Source organism: Garra rufa, chromosome 14 (genome assembly GCF_049309525.1).
Source record: "Garra rufa chromosome 14, GarRuf1.0, whole genome shotgun sequence".
Classification (NCBI taxonomy): Eukaryota; Metazoa; Chordata; class Actinopteri; order Cypriniformes; family Cyprinidae; genus Garra; species Garra rufa.
In genome coordinates this window covers 33565472-33591176 of record NC_133374.1, presented here as the reverse complement: position 1 = coordinate 33591176, position 25705 = coordinate 33565472, and the positions used below count along the sequence as shown (strand labels likewise).

The following is a 25705-nucleotide window of genomic DNA, read 5'->3' as shown; positions in this document are numbered from 1 at the left end:
AGTTTGTTTGATATGAAACTACACCAGCTACAATATAGTACACCAGCTATCTGTCCGTCTGTCTTTCTATTGATCTCTTGACAATATACAGTAGTCAGCATTTAAAGGATCAAAACATTTCATCAAAGATGTCCTAAAACCAAAACAATACCTGTTCTTGTCTAACTTTGATGAACTTATTTGATTCACTTCTAATGCTGACTACTTTATAGCAATATTATGAAGTGGCAATTTCATATGAATTCATGCAATTGGATTTGTACCCAAAACTTAAAATTTTTAGAAAGCCAGTTTCTAAAACAGTTAAAAATCTCCATGAGAGAGTGTTCATTTATCTGTTTGTCTATCTAGCTGTCAATCTCAAGAGAAAAATAACTATTTTACGAGGTGGTGATTTTGTATACTTTTAGAGAGCCACCATATTGGCAAAACATAAAAGCATAAACAATGTTATAGCTTTCCATAATAGTCTGTTGATTTATCTGTCTTGTAAAAAATATGTATGATCATCAGAGCAACTCTTTTTTTTACTTTTTTTATAATATAGAGAATAAAGAAATTCATCCCGATTTTTTATATCAGTCTAATGCAGACTGAAAATATACATCAGCTAATAATACTGGGCACATTTTTTACTGTTGCTTTACAATTTAGCATTACTATACTAAGTAGACAAAGTAAAAAAAAGGAAAAGAGAGAGATGGTTGACATACGGTAAGGACAGACAGTTCTCCTCTTGACTGATGCAGTTTCTGTTGCAGACATGAAGTATAAATAAAACACTCACAGTGTGTTCCTCAAGGCGTCATCATGAAACCCACAGCCAACGGCCATGAGAGACCGTCTTTGTAACTTCCACCTCATTGTTTTTCCTCTTTCATGACACTGTAACACTTTCAGAGCACTACTGGCAGTAATGCGGCCGGCAGCAGGAAGTTCAAGAGGCAAATTGCTGTCATAGTCATTAAGATGCATGAAATTCCCCTCATTTCCCATGATGCATTCAGAGCATGTCCACTGCACCTGTTCACTAATCAACCACCTAACCTAGAAGGGACCTGGATTAGAGAAACATGTTACATCTGTCTTTCCTTATGTGTGTGCGTTTTTTTATCCCCTTTCCTCAAGCATCTCCAAATGGATGCAACGAATTCCACTCTCAGAGCTACAGTGCTAATTAAATATTAACATCCAAATGAAACCGGAGGCCACGCCTCCTATCCCTTCAAAAGCAAATCCCTCATTAGCTTTGTATGAGGGGATTTATTGTATATAAATGTTCTTTACTTGACTCAAAGGATTCTGAGTGTTTGATTCCACAGCCTCACACAAAGTGTACACAAAAAATAATTGCAGAAAGTGTGCTCCGTGTTTGCTTCTTCTGTGAGTTATGATGCATACCGGTAGGCCTACGTATTTTACTTGGTGCTGTACTAAGCAAACATGATCTGCTGACAGAATAAGAATAGCTGACTCAGAACTGATGAAAAAAGTTAGAATTCTTATCGGCTTATTCACATGACGCAAAAAAAAAAAACATGTAATGGAGCGTTTGTATTTTTGCCATTGCAGGGAATACAGCCACTTATCTTTGATAATTTCATGCTAATCATTCAGCCTTTCAATCAGTTTTATCCTTTCCTTACCAACTTAAAAAAAAAAAAAGTTCAGTAAAAAATTAAAAAGAAACAGTTCAAACAAAACACCACACCATAATGGTTTTAAGCCACAATAGGAACAGTATATGCATATTGCATATTGGACCACAAAACCAGTCATATGTAGCATGAGTATATTTGTAGCAATAGCCAAAAAATACATCAAAATGATAAATTTTTCTTTTACACCAAAAATCATTAGGATATTTTGTAAATGTCCTACTGTAAATATATCAAAACTTAATTTTTGATTAGTAATATGCGTCACTAAGAACTTAATTTGGACAAATTTAAAGGCGACTTTTTTAAAATTAGATTTTTTTGCACCCTCAGATTGCAGATATTCAAATAGTTGTATCTCAGCCAAATATCATCTTGTTTTAACAAACCATTTATTCAGCTTTCAGATGATGTAGAAACCTCAATTTCTAAAAATCGACACTTATGACTAGTTTTGTGGTTCAGGGTCACATATTTCCTGACAGGACTTGTACTGCAAAAGTTAAACAGAGAAGACATTTTAAAAGCAGCATAAATATTGTTAATGTAATTACAATACTTTAAAAAAAAGATGTCTATGTTAATAGATCATTGATTATTATTTTTGATTTTTATTAAGCTAATATTATGCATTGGTTATGGAACTTATGTTGATATAATTACATAATATGGATAAATATTCCAATACATATTATGTGAATAGCATTATAATTAACCGTATTATTATTATTATTAAATATAAACTATAACATAAATACACAACCACAAAAATCATATTAATTTAATCTAATTTTTAATATGTAAATGATTAATAGTTTTTAAATTACTTTATGTATAAAAGCTAATGATGTATATATAAAGTATATATTATGATAAATACCGCATACGATTATTATTATTATTATTGATACTCCAATTTTTACACATTAGTAATTAAATACATGGGTATTAATGTGCAGGGATATTTTATTTTAATTATAGGCTATGTTTATATAAACATTATGTAAGTAGTAGCCTATATTAAGAATGAATCAGATTATTATTACACACATGTGCGTGAACTCACCAAAAATAATGCTAATAATAGCAGAAACTAAACATATCAATATTTAGAAATATTAGATTACAGCATTCCCTCATTTATGCTTGCTAAATGAAAAAACATCGCAGATAGATTCGACCGCTATCAGATAAACAGCGTGTGATATAAGCACACCCTGAGTTCTGCTGCAGATACACACGACAGCAGGTGGATGTGATGCTCTGAGTATGCGCCATCACATTATCCACAAACACACACACACAATCTTACCTGATCTTCAGCATCCGCGAAGAAACGCTGCACGACTGCTGCACAAGACGAATGAGTGTTTGATTCCGCACAGCTTCCTAAGGACGAGTGAAAAATCAGGCTGAGAGGATGAGAAGAGAGCCAGACGCGCACTACAGGATGCTGATCGCAGGAATGAATGGTGAGAAATGAAGTGCCCAAATATGGCTGTGTTCCAAAACACACAGTGAGTGCCCTAGTTAGACAACATTTTAGAGCATCATTCCGTTGATTTCGGTCAGTAATCCTTGCAATTCAGCAGCGTTTTTGACAAAATAATAGGTGCATCTAAGATATTACAAAATGTTGTTTCGCCAAGGACCTGTGAACCCTACAATGCTGTCAATGTAGGTGGCTCACAAGGTTTTAAAACACAACCTATGTGTTAAATGTGCGTAGAGCGCCACTCAGGCTGACACGCGCACAAAATATGTCTTACAGCAGCAGATTGTACAGAAATTTTGTTAGGCTATTAAAACGACTCTGTGAAGGCACAGACATTGGTTGTTAACAACATACCGATTCTTTAGATGCCTAAATATATGAGGACTTTCAATAGGCAAAAACTCCATAAAACATTTTCAAAGCTGTGAGTTATGAACATTACATAACCTTACAGTCTAACCCTCACTACCTAGCTTTCATCCACGTTAAATTCAATATGGCATTTATAATTGAGGTCAAAAGTTTACACCCCCTTTCAGAATCTGCCGAATGTTAATTATTTAATTATTTAGAACAAGAGGGATCATACAAAATGCATGTTATTGTTTATTTAGTACTGATCTGAATAAGATATTCCACATAAAATATGTTTACATATAGTCCACAAGTCTCAAAATTATAGTCATTGTTGGAAAGGGTTCAAATACACAAAAATGCTGGAAAACCAAAGAATTTGTGGGACCTGAAGGATTTTTGTCTAAAAAACAACAGGCTGTTTAACTGTTGAGGACAAAAAAGGGACCCATGAACAACTGTCACTAAACAAAAACCATTCAGGTAACATCACAGTATTAAGAATTAAGAATTAAGGGTATGTACATTTTTGAACGGGGTAATTTTTATAAATTCAACTATTATTTTCTCTTACTATATGTAATATCTTATTTAGGACAATAGCATACATCATGTATGATCACTCTTATTTTGGTAAAATAACATTTTGCAGATTCTGAAAGGGTAATGTAAACATTTGACCTCAACTGTAACCTATACATCTTTTTGAAAAATAATAATAAAGAAATAAATTTAACTATATATACACACACATAAATACAGTTATGTTGGAGAAGATCATAAGATGTGACAATATGCCCCACTGTTGCCTGTTACACCATAGACTGTAAAATTAATTAAATAAAATGTATTGAAATAGATTATATATAGCTATTGTGATGCAAAATAATAAATATATATCCTTTATTACAAAAAAGAAAAAAAAAAGTGAAAATTATGCAAGCGGGGAAAAAAAGTCCAATATTTGTATTGCAATAATATATTTGTAATAACTTTTCCAAAACACAGTAACTTTAACATACAGGTGTCACGCGGGTGTGCAGGACGAGACGAGACGATAGACGAGATTAACAATCAACAATAAATTTAATAGAATTCTCCAAGATGAACAAGGCAGGAACAGGCAGGAACACAGAGGGCTTTCACACACATCCAGATAACGTTAAAGACCGACAAAAGACTAAACTCAAAGACAGACTTATAAAGGGCAACTAATTATCAAACACAGGTGACACAGATGACTAATGATTACAAGGACAGGTGAAACAGATAATGGCTAAACACAGGGCTAAACCAAATGAACACAGAATGGCAGGGGAAGACAATGGGAGAAACCAATGACAGACGGGGTTGTGACATCACGCCCCCCTCCGGAAAGGCGCGTCCTCGCGCCGTGGAGAAAACGAGAGGGGCGGAAGAACAGAGTACATAAGGGAGGAGGCTTGGGCGGAGGACGGTACCCCTGGAGGGGGACAACAAACAAAGTCATGAGAGTCCAGGGGGGCGACGAAGGTGGGAGGAGCCAGGGAGGAAACAGGAGGGACCTGAAGCAGGAAGAACTGACCCAGACCACAGCCATGATGACGGCCCACGGTGGAGCCGACGGAGGGAGGAGCCATGGTGGAGGAAGGCGTGCCGACTCCATGGGGCCGACCGACAGAGGCGGAGCAGATGGCGGAGGAGCCCGAGGCGGAGACGGAGAGCCGATGATCCGGGGTGACGCCGAGGATCCGGAGGGCCAAGGTGGAACAGGCTCTGGCGCCCGAGGCGGAGGCGGAGTCCCGGAGATCCGCGGCGGAGCCGGAGCGACAGAGGATGGAGGCTGTGCCCGCAGGAAGGAGGAGTCCCAAGGAGCCGGTGGGACGGCGCGACGAGGCACAGCCGGAGGAGCAGAGTCCTGAGGAGCCGATGGGGTGACGACTGACCAGGGCGGAGCCGGAAAGACGATGGAGCCCGGTGGAGCTGGTGGATCGACGGGCGACGGTGGAGAGGAGGGCGTCGAGAGCCGTGGTGGAACCGCGGGGTCGAAGGGCCGAGGCGGAGTCCAGGACTCGGAGGCTGGAGGCGGAGCTGAGGAATCCTCCAGCCGAGACGCCGATGGAAGCTGGCAGTCCCGCGGCGAGCCCACTGCACAGGTGGATGACTGAGGGTGAGCAGGGGGACTGACAGGTGATAGCGGAGATTCTGGAAGGCTGGGCGAAATCAGCGATGACTCTGGACGACTGGACGGAACCAGCGGAGATTCAGGACGGCTGGACGGGACCAGCGGAGATTCAGGATGGCTGGACGGGACCAGCGGAGACTCAGGATGGCTGGACGGGACCAGCGGAGACTCAGGCATAGGCAGAAGAGGGCGGGTGGGTGGGAAGTTCAGGCAGGTCAGTGGTTCTGTGGAAAAGTCTATTAAGTCCCCAGAGTGTTGCTCATTCTCACCCCCAGTGGTGGTGCAGTGGGCAGGGCTCTCTGTAGCCCTCTCTTGCTCCACGTCGTACTCCACCGTCGCGGATGTAGCAGTCGGCTCTCGCACCTGGTCCGATGGGTCCGGCTCTGGCTCTGTCGCTCTCGGCTCGGGCTCTCCATCGTCGGTGGGCTCGGGCTGCAACTCCGCTTGTCGGGGTGATGTTGGGCTGGGTTCTGGGTCTGGAGTGGGGCTGGTGTCATCCTTCGCGGTCAACGAAGCTCTGCTGGACACCAGCACCCACTCGATGTAGTCGGCGAGGCTCTCTCGAGGACCATCCCCGGACAGCTGCCTCTGGATGTTATCATTAAGTCCCACGCGGTAGAACGTGCATAGGCAACTGTCCGGGTAGTGCGTAAACGGGGCGAGGAATATAAAGTCTCTGGTGTGGTCCTCGAGAGAGCGGTTCCCCTGCTTCAGGAGGAGGATGAGGACGGCGGGATCATTCATGACGGGGGAAAAAAAAAAAAAAAAATAAACTAAACACTGATACAAAAAAAACGGAAAATAAACGCAGGGGAAGACGCCGTGAATTTTTTTTGGGTCGGTCTTTCTGTCACGCGGGTGTGCAGGACGAGACGAGACGATAGACGAGATTAACAATCAACAATAAATTTAATAGAATTCTCCAAGATGAACAAGGCAGGAACAGGCAGGAACACAGAGGGCTTTCACACACATCCAGATAACGTTAAAGACCGACAAAAGACTAAACTCAAAGACAGACTTATAAAGGGCAACTAATTATCAAACACAGGTGACACAGATGACTAATGATTACAAGGACAGGTGAAACAGATAATGGCTAAACACAGGGCTAAACCAAATGAACACAGAATGGCAGGGGAAGACAATGGGAGAAACCAATGACAGACGGGGTTGTGACAACAGGACATTTATTTAAATATTCAAAGTGCTGTATGACATTTACTTAATTGAAAACCAGAAGTTTGGTATCATATTAAAACATTTTTTTACAAGTGTTAAGTTATTTTAGCCCCCATTCTTAACATGTCCACTGGGAAACACTTAACAGACCCTCTCTTGGCAATCAGGCAGGGTTAGTGGTCCTGACCCTCATTTATGGAATTATGAAGGAAGGAAATCATGTAGAATTATCTACAACAGAACAGAAACCCCCGACTGTGTAAACAAGTATGAACAGACTGTAACAACTGACCATGAAGAAGACATTATGACCTTTGAGAGAGAGTGAAAACTTTCTCTCTGATGTCAGGTCATGCTTCCTTAACACCTCTTAACTTACTGTAAACACTTGAATTGTGTGTGTGTGTGTGTGTGTGTGTGTGTGTGTGTGTGTGTGTGTGTGTGTGTGTGTGTGTTATTTATGCTTGCTGTTTCAGTGCCATTTCAAGATTAGGTTGGTTGGCTGATGCTATAATGAGTGATAAAAAAAAAAAACTTCACTGTAGGGAAAAGAAAGTCTTTAGCTGTCGATGGAAAGAATGAATGATAAAATATGGGCACATGGTTCAACGCATCAACACCACCAGTCGGCGCCATTTGCCTGGGAAAAATATCACTGCGGTCTACTAAATGTCAGGAACAATCCCCAGCTCATAATTTGCTCCCAAAAAATGTATTACATTATTTATAAAAAAATAAAATATTTTTGTGTGTGTGTGTGTGTGTGTGTGTGTGTGTGTGTGTGTGTGTGTCTGTGTGTCTGTGCATATTTATTTTTAACATTAACATTGTTTGAATTGGGGGAAATGTATTTTAGAAACAGGCTTTTCTTTATGCAAATTATAATTTCTTATTGCATTTCTTTTAATTTTGGGGTAAAAAATGGTCCAGACAGTTGCTTGATAGTTTTGGTGAGATTCACCTGGACACTTGTTTTAGTGCTTGTAAAAATATGACTGGACAGAATCACAGACATTGACCTTTCTGACATATTCAAAATAATACTGTTACACAGAAAGAGAAAAAACGTATCAAAAGTAACATTACCATCAGTAAAAAAATAGCATAAATGACATTAGTTGGATATGTAAATTAAATTGGTGCCACTTGATTCTACGTTTAAAAATAATGCTATACCACTCTAATATGACATGTGTAAAGTTTCTTCTAATGCCAGAAAAAATGAAAACATGATATCCTATGACACAGGTAACCTCCCACAGGAGGCACGGCTGTTGGCCTGCTTTATAAAGGCCATCATGATAATAATAGATGGATTTGAGATGGACAACCTGTTTGGCTGACTGTAACTTTCCAATCCATTATATATTTAAAGACATTTCAAATAATGTGATCTTGACCCTAAACAATAGTTCAGTAACAGAAAAGCACTCTTTCTCCATCAACCATCTCCTACATTAGATGGTCTTCCCTTTTGCTTATGCACAGATGAATCCCTTGCTCATAAAGCACCTCAGAGGTGTTTTTTTGTTCAGCTATTTCAATACAATCTTTTTAAACTCCTCTGGTCCCTTTGAATCCTTGAATCTTGAATTATTCCACTTACATAGGGCTTCAGATGGGGATGTAATAATTTAAAGGCACTGGGACCCAGAAGAAAACCAGTGCAAGGGCCTTTCCCACTTTTTCATACTCAAACCACAGGAATTTGGCTCCTTTCTCTCCACATCTGAGGTATTTAAGATAACTTGCCTGGATGTAGCAGAGCCAAAGCAGAATACCTCCTCAGACTATATTTTTCCATTAGTTCTTGAATGCCCCGTAGCGGCTAGCTTTGCTGATGAAATTCTTCAGCAGATCGTGGTCCATGTCGGCGAAGGCCTGGGTCTGAGTGACAGCCGTCAGGTGGTTAACGCAAAACTTGAAACAGAACTCTTCCAGATCCTGCACATGAAGAGTGGATGGACTGATTCAATGAGAAAGAGAACCACCACCAAAGACCTACAGAATAATATATGAAACCGCAAATATATGTACGTTTAGGGCACTGTTCCAAAACCTAGTGAGCTGCCTGCCTAGACAGCATTTTTAGACACTCTATATGAGCTATCTTTATAGTTATAGTTGTATGGTGCTATCTAAATGTCACACTAGACACCCAAATCTGTTTGAAATCAGAAGTCACTTCTTACGATTTTCTCGGACCAGATTCACAAAAAACATCTTGTGAATCTGGGTTTGTAAGAATTGTTTTGATGTCCATTTCATTCATTTAACATATTTAATATTGGGGACATCCAAGTTATTTGACATATTTGAAATTATTTTTAAAAAAGTAACACAATAGTTACTTTCCCTGATAATTAGTTACTTATATAGTGATGTAACTCAGTTACTAGTAAATATAACTAATTACTTTTTTAAAGTAACATGCCCAATGCTCACATGGATGTTAAAAAAAAAAAAAAATCCTGTTTTAACTCATCTCTAATGTAATCTTGCCCATGAGTCGCTCATGGGCCTGATTACATTAGAGATGAGTTAACTGAAGCTCACATTGGTATCATATGGATTACTTATCAGAGAATATTTGTTTTCGACGTGACATTTTCTATACATATATTTCTCATGTCTGTGAGGCACATATTCACAGAAATTCAGGTTGTTTTATCATGTGTCTGTGAAGAGAGGTGACGGAGACCAAGACGGCATTAGACTAGATTAGAGTGCCATCTGCTATTAAAATCTAAGCTCAGAATCGATTCGTGATGCATCGATCCGCGAATCGATTTTTCATCCCATTCCGACAGCGCACTCTGTTTATTTTATTTATTTTACAAAAGCACATTGTTTTCTTGTTGTTATGACTATACCTAAATAAAAGTAGACCCTTTGCAGTTTCGAAATGACAGAGTAGTTCTTTTTGCGATCATCACGAAAAAAACTAGACAGACCGCAGCGTTTTTCATGTCCGCGGGTTGAAGCAACCCCAATAACGTGATATTTAGCCCCTGGAAGGTGTCTCTCACGTTGTCCCACAGCAACATTGAAATAGTGTAGATTAATGTATAATGTTTTACTAATTTACCATATTTATTAATTGGGGTTATCCAAGTTATTTGACATTTATTAACATTTTTTAAAAGTAACACAATAGTTACTTTCCCTGGTAATTAGTTATATATCTTTTATAATGATGTAACTCAGTTACTATTTGTGAGAAGTTACTAGTAACTATAATGAATTACTTTTTTTAAAGTGCCCAACACTGGTACTATCCAGGCTCAACCCTGCTTAACTTCAGTGGGCAACTAGTCTTAGGCTACAGGGTGATGTGGCTGCCAACCCATCAAGTTTTCTCTGAACTACAAGTCAGCCATTTTAACCAATATTTGTGTTTTTTTTTCTTATTAGATCATAAAGTCATTAGTTTAACAAAATGTTAAGATAATATGCTAACATCAAACTCTGCTAAATCAACTGTGAATGTTATGTCAACGTCATGTTAATGTCAAATTTTGCTGACTTTAAAGTAACCTATACTTGTGTCCTTTGTATTGTTTTCTTATTAGTATATGAAGTCATTATCTAAGCAATATGAGAACATAAAACTGCACTGGGTCAATTGTAAATGTCTTTTTAAAAATAATGTTTGTTTTTTTCTGCTTTTTAATAATTTAATCTTAGAAATGCACTAACATCAAACTCTGCTGCATCAGCTGTAAATGCTCATTCTGTTTCAAATAAGCCATTTCAAACAGTATTTGTGTGTTCTTTAATCTTTTCTTTTTTATAAGAGAATGAAGTAATTTGCTTAGCAATACACTAACATCAAAATCTACTAGATCAACTATGAAAGTTAGTTGTGTTTTCTGTATTTCACCCAATAATTGTGGTCGTTTGTTTTCCCACTTTATAGAGTATGAAGTTAGCTAACATCACACTATACTGTACTGTAGCAATACGGTAACATCAAAATTTAGTAAAACAACTATAAATGTTGGTCGTGTCTCCAATATGCTTTACGTAAGTATTAGAGTATTTGTTGTTAGCTTAGCAATATGCAAACATCAAATTCGATTAAATGAATTGTTAATGTGTTTGTATTTTGTATTCGCTGTAATAAGTTATTTGCTTAGCAGTATGTTTAGTCTGTTGTTTTGTGTTGTATTTCATATCTTCTTTGGATATTTGGATATTTTATTTTTGAGTATGGAGTTGTTAGCTTAGCAACATGTTAATGTTAATCTCACTAACATTTGGAACAGGACCTGTATTTACCTAAATGGATATATGACTGAATGTTTGAGTGTGTACACTCACCCGTGCTTCATACTTGACAGCAGCTGAGAGCAGTGTTATAGCGTTCTCCTCTGTGATGCCTCTCTTGATGGTCTCCTGACACAGTCTTTTCAGACGGTTCTCACGGTAGTATGTGGCCAAATCCAGGAGACCTTTACAATGCAACAGATCATAAACACCAAACAACAAACATCAGTCAGACATTTTAAAAAAGTGCTACTGTACAGGGGTAGTTAACAACTTTTTCCAATGTGACTTGTTAGACTCTCTATCTAAAATTATTTCAAACAGCTATATATTTGTGGATTAAAAAAATAAAATAAATAAATAATCCAGATCATGGATTTTCGACTGTGATCTAGCAGTCATGAAGTGTGCAGTTGTACCAATGGCATCCTCAGGTGGGAGGTTGATGGTATCAGTATACAGGTACTCCAGGAACGCCCGATACACCAGATAAGAGAACTGATGAATCTCTATGGTCTCTTCATCAGTCTCATTCAGCAATGCTCGAAAATGCTCACATCTATAACATAACCACAAAATAATAGTTTTTATTCATGTTTAAAACTATTTTTAAATTTGATAATTTTTTTTATTTTTTATTTTTAAAGTTCTATTTATTGTAATTATTTTTTTTTTGACCAGCAAATATAAAGTTCAAACATTGAATTCAAGTAAACAGTCAGTAACAAAATAAATTACAAACAATATGATCACAAATGCATACAAAACAAACATGTAAATTAAATAAACAGTGCTTTAAAGGGGTCATATGATGTTGATAAAAAGAGCATTATTTTGTGTATTGCATTATTTTGGTGTAATGCAATGTGTTTATGCAGTTTGAGGTTCAAAAAACATTATTTTCCACATACTGTACATTATTGTTGCTCCTCTCTGCCCCGCCTTTCTGAAACGCTTAGATTTTTACAAAACTCATCATTGATGAAAAGCGAGGTGTTCTCTGATTGGCCAGCTATCCGGTGCATTGTGATTGGCTGAATACCTCAAGCGTGTGAAGGAAATGTTACGCCCCTTACCATGTTGTGATGCCATTTCTTGGTGCGACAAGACAGAAACAATAAAACCCATTATAAATGAGGCATTTGTTGCATCCAGTGGGGACATAACTACTGATTATAATGACTCATATGGTGTTTTTACGCAATGCGTTGCGTAAACATAACTATGGGATTATTTTTGTGCCAATAAGACTGAACGTAACTTTATAAAACTGAACGTAACTTTCCAAGAAACGATCAAAAATATGCCACTGCAAAAGAAGAAAAACACAATGAAAATGAAAAAATGAACTCAGTCGCACGAATTTAACATGCTCTTCAAATATGATTCATTCTTTGTTAATGATTTTCAAAGAATCGTTTTTGCGAATCATGGATTCTGAATGCGTTGCCACAGCTTTCGCTTACACTTCACAAATTTTCGTTTGCTGTTTTGGCACAAACCTCTCGTGGGGGCGGCCTTAACAGCGATCTACTCTGATTGGCTAATGAGCTTTTGATGGACAGTTGCTCTCTGACCTGGAAGCACAGGATATGTCTCTGTTAGATTTGTAATACATTGTCAGCACAGCTGTAATTTCCCCAGTTTCATACAATAAAAATCACAGATGAACATGTTTATTTAAAATCAAGTAACATAAGTAATAAAAACAATATCTTAAATATATAGCCTTGTGTTTTGTTTTATTTTATTTAAAGGAATGTATTTGCATTTTACTTAAAGGGATAGTTAACGAAAATCAAGAACTTCAAAACCAAGTAATCACTATAGGCTAATCATTTTAATTTCATTTCAGTCCTATTGTTATTTTCTTTCTTCTTTGAAACAATAAAGTTATTGTTTTTGTTTTTAAAATCTCATCACCTGAAGGCACTGTTCGTACTCTCCTTGCACATGGAATAAAGCTAACAATGAAATCATAAGTTTTGGATTGTCAGAATACTAGATCAATAGAAAAAAATCTTAAGAATAAAAATCAAAGTACACTTTCATATTATTATCCAATTATTTTGATGACTAAAAAATACAAAATAGACACAATGTTTTTTAAATAATTAATACATTTTCCAGCATGAATAAAAATCACAAGAACAATACGTAATGTTTCAGATAAATGTTTAACCATTTAATAACACATTGTAAAATGCAATACAAATCAGGAATCTGTAAATTTGATAATTCTCTTTAACTTTTATTTAATTGACAAAAGTACAAAGAAAAGATTTTCAAAGTTTCACTGACCAACTTAAATATATTTTGTAAATATAAACAAATTTTGATTTTCATGGCTACACCACACTAAAAAAAAGTTGGGACAGAGGCAAAATAAAAAAGGGTTATAGAATATCCAAATAAGCTGTTTTGGAACAGTTTGTGAGCAGGGTAAATTAGTAATAGGTAAGGTTATCAGGTTTGGCTCATCAGAAAGCTATATATCAAGTGATGCTTCTGGTTCACTGGGCCAGAGCTCATCTCAGATAGTCAAAGAGACAGTGAACATGTGTGCTGTGGCCAGATGAGTTCACTGGGAAAAATTGATGTCGAGCTGTCAGTCCCACTGATCGAAAGGAACTCGAAAAATATTAGGCCTAGAACAGGGGTTTTCAAACCTGTCCTGGAGCCTCCCCTGCCCTGCACATTTTGCTTGTCTCTCTCATCTAATACACCTGATTCAAATCATCAGCTCATTAGTAGAGACTGCAAGACCTGAATTGGGTGTGCCTAATAAGGGAGACATACAAAATGTGCAGGGCAGGGGAGGCTCCAGGACAGGTTTGAAAACCCCTGGCCTAGAAGATTCCTTATCATGTGGCTCCATCTAGTGGACAACATCAATATCACCGCCTTCATCTTTCAGTTAAAATGGCTGATTAATAGCGTCCCAAACATGATAAATTCGTGAAACTAAAGCCGACGCTACAGGACTGTCATGAATGGAATTTGGTCTTGACGACGGATCGTGCCCAGTAGGTCTGGGTCTGTTCATGGCAAAAAAAGTGTCAGACTGTGTCTAAAGATAATAATCTTAGAATCCAATAACCAGTCATTGCCATTCGTTTTCACAAAGATTTTTTAAATATTTAATATTTGTCACTGATACCAAGTGCAGCTATAGCGGAGAAGTGTTTCCTGTCATATATTATTCAGCATTAATTTTGTAATTTTATCAAACGTTTTTCTTAATAGGAAAAATCTCTATTGTTGTGATTTATTTCTTGGCTTTTTCAATTCATAAGTTTACGCTGCAAATTTAAATAGTTTCTTTTTTATGCAGTCAATAGCCTAAATTATGTCAGTGATTCTCTCATTTTTAAAGATGATCAAGTATTATTTTATTTTGATCGGCAGTCTAACTCAAGTAAAAAAAAACCTTATTGCCCCATCTATTGAATACAGGCTAATTCCTTAATTTTTTACTTCTTAAAAGGAGGTTGCTAGTATCCTTATATATTGGATTTGGATACACAGCAGACGAATTTCAAGAATTTTTTTTTTTTTTTATTATTATTATTTTATTTTTTATTTTTTTTGCTCTTTAATGGATTGATGCATGAACAAATAATTTTATTTCATAATATTCGTGATTTATGAATTTATGTAAGCTTCGTTTTGAAGTAGGCTATTCGTCATGAAGAAAATTCGTTAGGCTAGCATAAAGTTCATTTAATAGTCTTCATAATACATTTTATTTGTTTTTTTATTATACTGCAGATCAAAATAAAATAATTTTAGATGCTCTTTAAAAGTGAGAATCACTGACATAATTTAGGCTACTTTTTTGATGGGGAAAAAACTATTTAAATTATCATTACTATTTGTTTTGCTCTTTAATGGATTCTATTATTGACTTGAAATCGTGTTACATGTGAATGGTCTACATGAGATATATATTATTGCTCAAATAAATGTTTTTAAAAACGTGCTAGAAATGTTATAATTAAGAGAATTTAACATAGACCTACACATTTTAAAAGACATAATAAAATGTGTCTACTCATAATTACAAAAAGAAAAAGAAGCATCGGACTTAATGCAAAACATAATATAACAGAACAGAACATGAAATATCATTATCACATCATCATCATACATGAAATAGACTTTATTACACGGACTGACAGCGACGGAAAGGTAGACTGCGCCTTCGTCTTCTTCTGAAAAGGCATTAAAAATTTGTCATACTTTAATACTTAATATAAACAAAGCACGACGTATTGCACACCGCAACAACTTTCCAATATGCGCGCCACTGACGTCACCGTCTGTGCTTCCAGGTCACAGAGCAACTGTCCATCAAAAGCTCATTAGCCAATCAGAGTAGATCGCTGTTAAGCCCGCCCCCACAAGAGGTTTGTGCCAAAACAGCAAATGAAAATTTGCGAAGCGTAAGCGAAAGCTGTGGCAACGCATTCAGAATCCATGATTCACGAAAACGATTCTTTGAAAATCATTAACAAAGAATGAATCATATTTGAAGAGCATGTTAAATTTGTGAGACTTAATTCATTTTTTCATTTTCATTGTGTTTTTCTTCTTTTGCAGTGGCATATTTTGGATCGTTTCTTGGAAAGTTACGTTCAGTTTTATAAAGTTACGTTCAGTTTTATTGGCACAAAAATAATCCCATACATAACACCATGTCTGCATTTTCAATCATAGAACGAGAAACAAGCACTACTCTACACAGCTTAAAACTATCGTTTGAATAGTCAGTAGCAAATCTCCATAAAATGCGCAGCACCCACTCGAATATTTGTGTTGTACTATTCCGGAACAGTGTTGTAAATATAACTTAACCACTGATTTCTAGTTGTGTCCTCACAACTAGTACTTTCGCATTCACAATGAAACACACTGCGTCTCCACAACATGGCGGCTGCAACAATACTACAGCTGGTGAAAGTTACACCTTTCTTTCCATATACATATGGGCGGTGTTATGCAAATCTACCCACGCTGTGAAGTGGACGAGTGGGGGTGTGTTTGAACGAGCCGTTTTAGGAAGGTGTGGCTTAACTTTTATAATAAATATCTCTTTGGGTGTGAGACTAAGCTTTGCAACTTTACAGATCTTATCTATGCACAAACAGCTTGTAAGACTCCAAAGACAAAGGAAAACAAGAAACATCATATGACCCCTTTAAGTTTATCAGGATGATCCTCTAACAGAAAAATTTAGGTAAGAAATAGCCCGCTTTAGAAATTAAATAATCAAATGTAAAAGAAACCACTGCATAGACTTCACTGTATGTAAAGTAGTAAAGCTACAAAGGCTATTCAGTCAAAAGCTGTGAGTGATTTTCTTAAGCGTAACAGTACAACAGCTGAAGTTTACATGTAAAATCCTTCATTGCAAATTGTATTATCATGTTACATTTGGTTAGGACAGTATAAAGCTTATTCAAGGATATAAGGTGACTTATTCCACACTCTTCTAAACACTTTGCTTTCCTAAAATTTTAAAAGATACATTGTGTATCAGTACCAGACCCAGAAGAATTTTTCCATTGAGCTGCTGACTTTAAACTACCTTATTATTATTTACACTGTTCTGTGAAGAGGAACTACACTACTAATTTTTTTTTTACAGGCTTCTTCTCAGTGTCCTGTCTGTACTTGCTCTCATTCTGTTCTACAACTGGAAAAACAAATAAACATGAACTTCAATATAGAACCATTCTGCTGGGTTGAACAATGCAAGCATTTCACTTGTATTTTCGACGAAAAATATGTGTGCAAACTATAAAATGTTTTTTTTTTTTTTTATGTAAAAAATGTTAATACATTTCATACAACAGAATTTTAAGTCATAAAATGTCTCTATTTTCTAACAAGTTTGATCTGTTTTTATCACCCCCCCAATATTTTGTTGTATGGATATGTGAACATACAATATATATATATAAAAAAAAAGAACACCACTAACATACTGGTACGTTCCATCCCAAAAAAAATAGGCATAGTAATGTGTATTTGAGTGGTACACTGTAACATTTCCCAAAAATTAAGGGGCCACCACAACCTTTGAGATACACTACATCTCCTTCCGCAACCTCTTTCATGCACAAACCCTTCATCTTTTGGTTTGGGGTTTTGTTTTTTAGGAATTGGCAGGATTGGAACAAATGCATTAATGCTCTAGTAGAACACTCAGAATGAATGAGAGAAGAGTGTTGCAATTAGCCTGTGGGGTTTTTCGAATTCCATGTAGTTCTGATAGGATTTTGTAACGTCACGAAGAGTAATGCTCATGCAATAGTGCGTCTATACAGAATGTGTCTGCACATGTTCATGTCAGTTCAGAGTTCAGCTGCCAAGTTTTGAATAAACCATGGGAATGACACCGGTGGGGAAAACCCCTATCTTTTGTTGATTAATCGCAGACTATTTTCAGACGCTGTTTATATACCTGAGGAAAAACTCAGGTTAACAGTAAGGCTGGATGGCACTGCAAACCATTTTCACTTCTTATACACAAAACTATTTTAATTTACCTGATTTTAAGAAGGGCTTTGTGGACATGAATACATTTCCCATCAACCAGGAACTTTAGGTCAGAGATTTCTGGGCTGTCGAACTCTCGCTTTAGCGACTGGGCAACAGTCAGGTAGTCCTCTCCATCTAAAGAAAAGAGTCACAAAATAATACAATTTTTATTGCAACATTCTCTCAAAGTAAAGCATCCAGAGTTACATTATGTTTCAATGTGTAAAAACAAATGTAATGCTTTGTCATTATTGTATTCCACCAAGAAGTACTGTACAATTTACTTTAACTATACAATTGCATATTTTGCCCCATTGGAAGCCACATTTGATAGTAAAACACTGATTTTGAGTTACTATTTGAGTTATTATTACATAACTCGGTCCAGCTTTAAGAGAAATATAATAAAAAAACAAAAAAAACAATACGTAAATAAAAATGAAAAAAAAAAATGAAATGATGCTTTTAATTTAATATCTTACAGAAACTGAATAAAAGAATTAAAAAAATAAATAAATAAATAAAAGTAGTTAAAAAAACAAAACAAAAAAACACTTTCACCCTAAAAAGCGCAGCCAAGAAAATGAAGCGCAGTTCTTTCTCTTACAGAAAAGCCTTAAAAACTGCTAGATCTGATTACTTTGTGTCTCTTTTAGAAGGTAAACAAACACAACCTCAAATATTTATTCAATATAGTGGCTAAATAAAAAAAAATATAACGTCAGCAGGTGCAGACATTTCCCAAAAGCACAGTAGTAATGATTTTATGAACTACTTTACTTCCAAGGTCGATACTATTAGAGATAAAATTGTAACCATGCAGCTGTCAGCTACAGTATTGCATCAGATAGTGCGCTATAGATCCCCTGAGGAACAATTCCACTCAATTTCTTCTATTGGAAAGGAGGAATGGTATAAATGAGTTAAATCATCTAAACCAACAACATGTATTTTAGACCCTATTCCATCTAAGCTACTAAAAGACGTGCTTCCAGAAGTCATAGATCCTCTTCTGAATATTATTAATTTGTCACTGTCATTAGGATATGTCCCCAAAACAATTACAAATTAATTAATTACAGACCAATCTCGAATCTCCCTTTTCTGTCAGATACTAGAAAAGGTGGTATCCTCACAACTACGTTACTTCTTCGAGAAAAATAGTATACATCCAGTCAGGATCATAGTACTGAGACTGCTCTCATTAGAGTTACAAATGACCTGCTCTTATCATGAGATCTCTCTATTAGTACTACTGGATCTTAGCCCGTGTTTGATACTACTGACCACAACATTCTTTTAAATAGACCAGAAAATTATGTTGGCATTAGAGGAAGTGCACTGACATGGTTCAAATCATACTTATCTGACTGCCATACATTTGTGAATGAAGACATATCATACCCATCACAAGTGCAGTATGTACCTCAAGTTTCAGTACTAGGACCGTTACTTTTCACGCTTTAAATGTTACCCTTGGGAGATATCATTAGGAAACATGGTGTTAGCTTTCACTGTTATGCTGATGATACTCAGCTCTATATATAAAATCAAAGACTATCCATAGGGACCATGTGACGTCACTGTGCTTTATCGCCGCCATTTTTGTGTCCGCGCTACCTATTTCAGTCTATGGTCACAGCAGCCACAACTACCAGAGGAAGATCAACAAAACTCCCAGACTGTTCACAACAAGTATACAATATGCCCGGGATATGTTGTTCAGTTAGCTGTAAAAACAGTCATCAGAAAAAAAAAAACCTAACAACAGTTTTATTAGATCTCAGCAGTGCTCAGAGTGGGTCGGTTTGCATATAGCGTACCGGTGTCATTCACGCAGGTGCTTTTCACAGCAGGGTGTTTTTTTCGGCACAATAAGAGTACTGGAATAATAATTAAATATTGACTAAGATTGTGAATCAGTACATTATAACGAAAATAATGCCTTAAAATGAAAAGAAACATTTTTTTTGCGATTACATCATTTTGAACCGATCAACTCGTAAGTCCAAAGATTTAGTAAACAAGAAAGCATTCAAAGAGCAAGTTCAAAACAGTGCTAATGCAGAGAATAGTGACTTACAGTACATCCAGATGCCGTAAATTATTTGTTTCAGTGTGCATTTGGCTTAAGAGCAAGAGTGTTTTATAGTTGAAGGTGTTTTAGATTATGCAGTGTTTAGTGAATTATGAAAATTAAATAATAAACGCTAAACTATTGTACTACATAGCGTTCGTCATTGCAACGCCTGCAGTAAAGTATATACATGTAAAAAGGTTCTCAAAAATAATCATATTTCTTTTGCTAAAACTATTTATGTACAATTAATCTAAAAATGATTTGTCATACAAAATGGCACACAAGTTACACACAAACCATCGTCCCAAGTAAATGGTACCATTGTGAATTGTGACTGGCTGCACAAGTGGTGTAATAAACTAAACTAAATTAAACTAAAATGTTATTGCAGCCATATAGCTTGAATGAATAAAAATGCATGTTTTAAATAAAGAAATCTCATGCTTTCGGTGCTTGAATTTGTGCTTCAATAATGAGATCCAGTTTTAGGAATACACAAGACGTGAAAGACGTCTTCCCTCAGGTATATTTTATGTTTTCTTGGCTTGCTGGATGTTGCGCTTATGCTCAATAATCTCATTTTTTTGCATTCGGCAAAACTAATTTGCCGACATCTAAGCGCGGACTGTGGGAATTAGTGCCGTCAGTGCGAGTCCCGTTCGCTGCGAAGTAAGTTAGTGACCAGCTGGCAGAGGATTCTTTAAGGTCTTAAAGCCTTCATCGAGCGACTACGTTCACAACAATTTACACTTTTTGTCCTAAACATACAATCAAGTCAAATACACAGTGTGGGAAGTAGTAGTAAAAAGTAATTTCTTATTTCAATTTATTACTAAATCTCATTGAGATGCGCTGTGTCTGTTGTCATATCGGACACAAATATGGCGGCGAGCATAGCGGAAGTGACGTCTTTGGTACCCATGAATAGAATACCAAAGACATGTCACTCGTGTAGTTTTGAATGGGGAACAATGAAACGGTCATCATGGCCGCGAAGCTCCGCCTTCTTAGTGAAAGAGCCAATCGTTGATCAGTAAAGTCAGCGCGTCACTGCATCTGCCGTTAGAAGTCCCGGTTGCTATAGAAACAGCCGGCGCTCGACGTGCGTTCAGTACTGCGCATGCGCACTGGCTCATCTAGCCGGAAAAATAAGCGTTTTTTTAACGCTATTCAAGCACAAGGAACTATATTTATGAGGCAGTTCTTGTTGGATTTCTTTGGAGATTTCAAATATGAAATTTAATCGTAAGTTTGGCGAACATTTTTTGAGAATTTGATGTTTCCCCATTCAAAGAGATAGGAGCTGCACTTTGATGCCCGAGAGGCGTTTCAAAGATGGCCGCCGAGTGACATGACTTGTCTTAAAAGGACTTTGATAAAATTCTGCACGTAATGACCTAGTCCTAAAACACTGTCGATGGCTGCTCTGTCAATTCTTCGTTATCAGTTAGGAACCTAGATGTGCTATTTAACAGCAATCTCTCCTTAGAAAGATACATTTCTAGCATTTGTAAAACTGACTTTTCCATCTCAAAAATATATCTAAGTTACGACCTATGCTCTCAATAGCAAATGCAGAAACGATTAGAGATTAGAGATTATTGTGATGCTCTATTGGGTGGTTGCGCCGCACTTTTAATAAACAAACTCCAGCTGGTTCAAAATGCAGCAGTTATAGTCCCTACTAGAACCAAGACATATGACCGGTTCTGTCAACACTGCACTGTCTCCCTATTAAACATTGCATACATTTTAAAATCCTGCCAATTACCTATAAAGCTCTAATTGGTTTAGCACCTCAGTATTTGAGCAAGCTATTATTACATTAAAGTCCTTCACATCCGCTACAATCTCAAAACTCTGGCCATTGATAATACCTAGAATGTCAAAATCAACTGCGGGCACCTAGAGACGACCTCTACAGCCCTGAATGTCAGTGCCAGAGACAGATCCCCTCCGAAGCCCTTGTCACCTAGACGCCCATCAGGACAAGACCACAGGAACAGATGAGTATCTGCCTTGGTTGCAGTCTTGACACACTATTTCCCTGTTATTACTGTAAAGCTGCTTTGACACAATCTTCATTGTAAAAAGCACTACATAAAAAATGGTAACTTGACTTGACAGCTTGTTTCAATTAATCATGCAATGAGGCAGGTTGTTTCTGGTTATCATGCAATGACATCACATATATGCAATTCTATTATTAAAGCACCCAATAATTATGAGAAATGGTGGTTTTACATGTCTAAATCAAGGCTACTGTATGTACACTGCAGCTAAATTTGGTTGACAATTCACCATTTAGTGCGTAATACTATTCTGTAAATACAGTTCAGTAATTTACAGAAGTGACAACCGCATTCTACAAGTGCATTCTACAACCAAATTAACTCCCAAAAAATTCAGGTAGTGACAATCACATTTACAGAAATTAGACCAAACTGAACAACAATTATTTAAACATATTATTGACACTTTTGTATGTGCAGTGCAAAAAATCTCAAGGGTACATTTTGACTCATTAATACGGTGGCCGAGAGAGCTCAACGCGCTGCAACTTAAGAAAACACATGCAAACAGAAAGAAAACACATGCAAACAGAAAAAAACGACAACAAATAAAAAAAAAACATCTTCATCAGTTTGACAACACAGGCGCTGCAAATCCTTGCAAAGCAAACACAAATACGGAAACGCTGCAAACACAAAAAAAACCCGCTGCAAACACAAAAAAAGCACTGCAAATAGCACGGAGCACAACGGAAATGTTTCAGGGGGACCTCAAAAAGTGACAAACCCATCTGGGACCTTATTTGTTCAGTGGCTGTTGGTCAGAGCAGAGGTGTTGTCGGTGAACTAAAAGGTGATAGTTTATCTAGTGATGTGACGTTTGACACCGAAGCTTCGAAGCTTGTATCAAAAAACTAAACATCTCACAGTGAAGCACTGTACTGGAGCTTGATTCGTTTTGCCATAACCACGTGACCTGTGACGTCCGAAGCTTCGTTTTCGCACACAACCACGTGACTGCTTCATATTCTGATTCAAATAACATAAACCCCTTTCGCAGGTTTCAAGTGTCATTGACTTTTTGTTAAGAATAAATCATAATACGAATAAATATGTACATGTGTAATTTTGTGCATGTTCATTTTGTAGTTATCCTTGCTTCACAAGCACTTCTAATTAATAATAATATTAGCAAAGTCCCTTTAAGGCAAGTCATGTCACTCGGCGGCCACTACTCGGGCAGGCAAGTGCAGCTCCTATCTCTTTGAATGGGGAAACATCAATTTCTCCAAAACTGTTCACCAAGCTGACGATTAAATTTCATATTTTAAATCTCCAAAGAGATCCAACATGAACTGCCTCATAAATATGGTTCCTTGAGCTCCAATAAAGTTTAAAAACGCTTATTTTTTCCAGCTCAATGAGCCAGTGCACATGCGCAGTACTGAGCGCACGTCTTAAAGCGCCGATTGTTTCTATAGCAACCGTGACTTCTAACGGCAGCTGCAGTGACGCGCTGACTTTACTAATCAACGATTGGCTCTTTCGCTAAGAAGGCGGGGCTTCGCGGCCATAATGAACGTTGCATTTTTCCCCATTCAAAACTATACGAGTGACATGTCTTGGGTATTCTATAGTCTTTTGATATTAGTCAACAGTATTCTTAATTTACTTTGAACATATATGCCTACATGAGCCATGCTTATACTTGTATAATTTTATAAAAAAGTTTATTTACAGATTAATTCAAGAAAATTACTTTTTTTTTTTTTCTGACGGCTTCGTAGCACAAATTGATGTATTTGATGAAACTGTCCAAAATCGCTTTGAGATCTGGGACGCGAAAGCAACTTTTTCCACCTTTGACCACAAGATGTCATTAGTGTGCAACGTGTTGAAAAGCTTCGAGTAATGAACCTTTTTACGATACAGTTGAGGGGAAAGCCTCGGTGCTTCGAAAAGCTTCATTTTCCCATCACTAAGTTCATCTTTATCACCTTTTAATTCACCGACAAACACCTCTGCTCTGACCAACAGCCACTGAACAAATAATCAGGTCTTAGATGGGTTCGTCACTTTTTGAGGTCCCCATGAAACATTTCCGTTGTGCTCCGTGCTATTGGCAGCGCTTTTTTGTGTTTGCAGCGTTTCCGTATTTGTGTTTGCGTTGCGAGGATTTGCAGCGCCTGTGTTGTCAAACTGATGATGTTTTTTTGTCTTTTTTTTTTTTTGTCTTTTTTTTCTGTTTGCATGTGTTTTCCTTAAGTTGCAGCATGTTGAGCTCTCTCGGCCACCGTACATTAAACAATAAAGGATCTTGGTAAGAAAAAAAAAGTCATAATAAACTTAAATCCAAACACATTATCCTGGAACTAAGCCACATACCAAAATATAGTAACCCGCAAAGAAAGAAAAGTGGTCAAAAACAGTGGTCAGGTAATTATAGGGACCATATGAACTTTAGCATCTGCCCTGGCCAGTTCAATCACCTGACCTGAATATTATCAAACCACAATAAATACTTTTGAAAAGAAGAGTGAGAAGCAGATTTAATCTTTCAACATCTCTGAAATAACTGGCAGACGTTCTGATATACAACACTCCACTGAAGACTAAATTTTTTTTAATTACACCAAAAGTAAATTTCTTAAGTTAAATGTTACGTCAAACTGTTTAGATACAACTGCAACTGCAACAAATAATTTAATGTTTAGCTAATCAGCAAAAGACACTAGCCAGATTTAAATTTCAGTTGCACAGGCACAATGTAACACTGTGTTATGGTTAAAACATGACTTGCTATTAGAACTATGGTATTCAATGAAGATAGCAACATAATTCACACATGCCAATGGGGCATGTTGTAACATTTAACCTTCATTCTTTCAGGGGAAAAAGGTATACATTCTATTTATGCTAACAGAACTACATTTGCACTAGTCATGTAAAAATAATGTGGGAAAAAAACAAATACTGAAAAGCCGAAAAGTGTTAGGTTTCCTAGGTGATATTATATTCTAATATATTATATTCTAATAGCCTATCACACAACAGAAATAAAAAAAAGTTACAACGGCCAATCACTGCATGTTGCTAATAAATCTGATGTGTCAGTGTGTAAATGAATGGTGTAATTTGGTCTACTACACAAACTCAAACACACACGATGCTCACAGTGTTTTCATTTACATGAGACACATCACATACTTTTCACCTTTTCATCTGGAAAAAACTACCATGTGTATCTATATACAAAAGTATGTGTGACAGTGTGTACGTGTACGTGTGTGTGTGTGTGTGTGTGTGTGTGTGTGTGTGTGTGTGTGTGTGTGTGTGTATATACATATATATATATATATATATATAGTGCACAGCATAAATGAGTACACCCCCTCTGAATGAATATAAAAGATGCATTTTTTAATGATCACTAATATAATTCATAAAAAGATTGCAAAATTGAAATGTATTAACATATTCGTAATAAAAACAAAAAATATATATGCCAATATTTTCTGTAAAATAACTAAATTAGCCAATTTTGTTTAAATGAAGGATAGCAGAAATGAGTACACCCTAGATTTAATTGAGCAAATGTATAATATTCTAGCATATTCTACATTCAGAACTTATACTGCTGTATATGTACTGTTGTATGTACTTCAGAAGTATACTGCTCTGACTCTTCTTGGCACTGAGTGTACAAGTTCATCTGTCCAGTTTAACTCTGAAGGACGACCTCCTTAAATGCCCTGGTCTTTAACAGGGAGTGTTGCTCAGCTCATCTCGACAGAATCCCCCATAGGTGCTAAAGAATGCTAAGATTGGGTGCAATACATGTCCACTGAAGGATTTTCACGTCGGAAGAATGCATATCATCTTTGTCATGTTGAAAAAATGGCCAACAACTTAGGGAATGGGGAGAGGGTAGCAGCTTCTGTTTCA

General features: G+C 36.8%; 1 protein-coding gene across 1 annotated transcript in view; it reads right to left on the bottom strand.

The window, feature by feature from the left end:
• Nucleotides 1–6561: 6561 nt before the first annotated feature.
• rcbtb2 (regulator of chromosome condensation (RCC1) and BTB (POZ) domain containing protein 2) overlaps nucleotides 6562–25705 on the bottom strand; it is a 23810-nt gene continuing 4666 nt past the window's right edge. The window contains exons 3-6 of the mRNA XM_073817375.1: nucleotides 17677–17810; nucleotides 11542–11681; nucleotides 11177–11307; nucleotides 6562–8797 (exon numbers count right to left, since the gene is read on the bottom strand). Of these exons, the coding sequence (XP_073673476.1) occupies nucleotides 8657–8797; nucleotides 11177–11307; nucleotides 11542–11681; nucleotides 17677–17810 (546 nt within the window). The 3' untranslated portion in view covers nucleotides 6562–8656. The remainder of the gene's footprint in view (nucleotides 8798–11176; nucleotides 11308–11541; nucleotides 11682–17676; nucleotides 17811–25705) is intronic.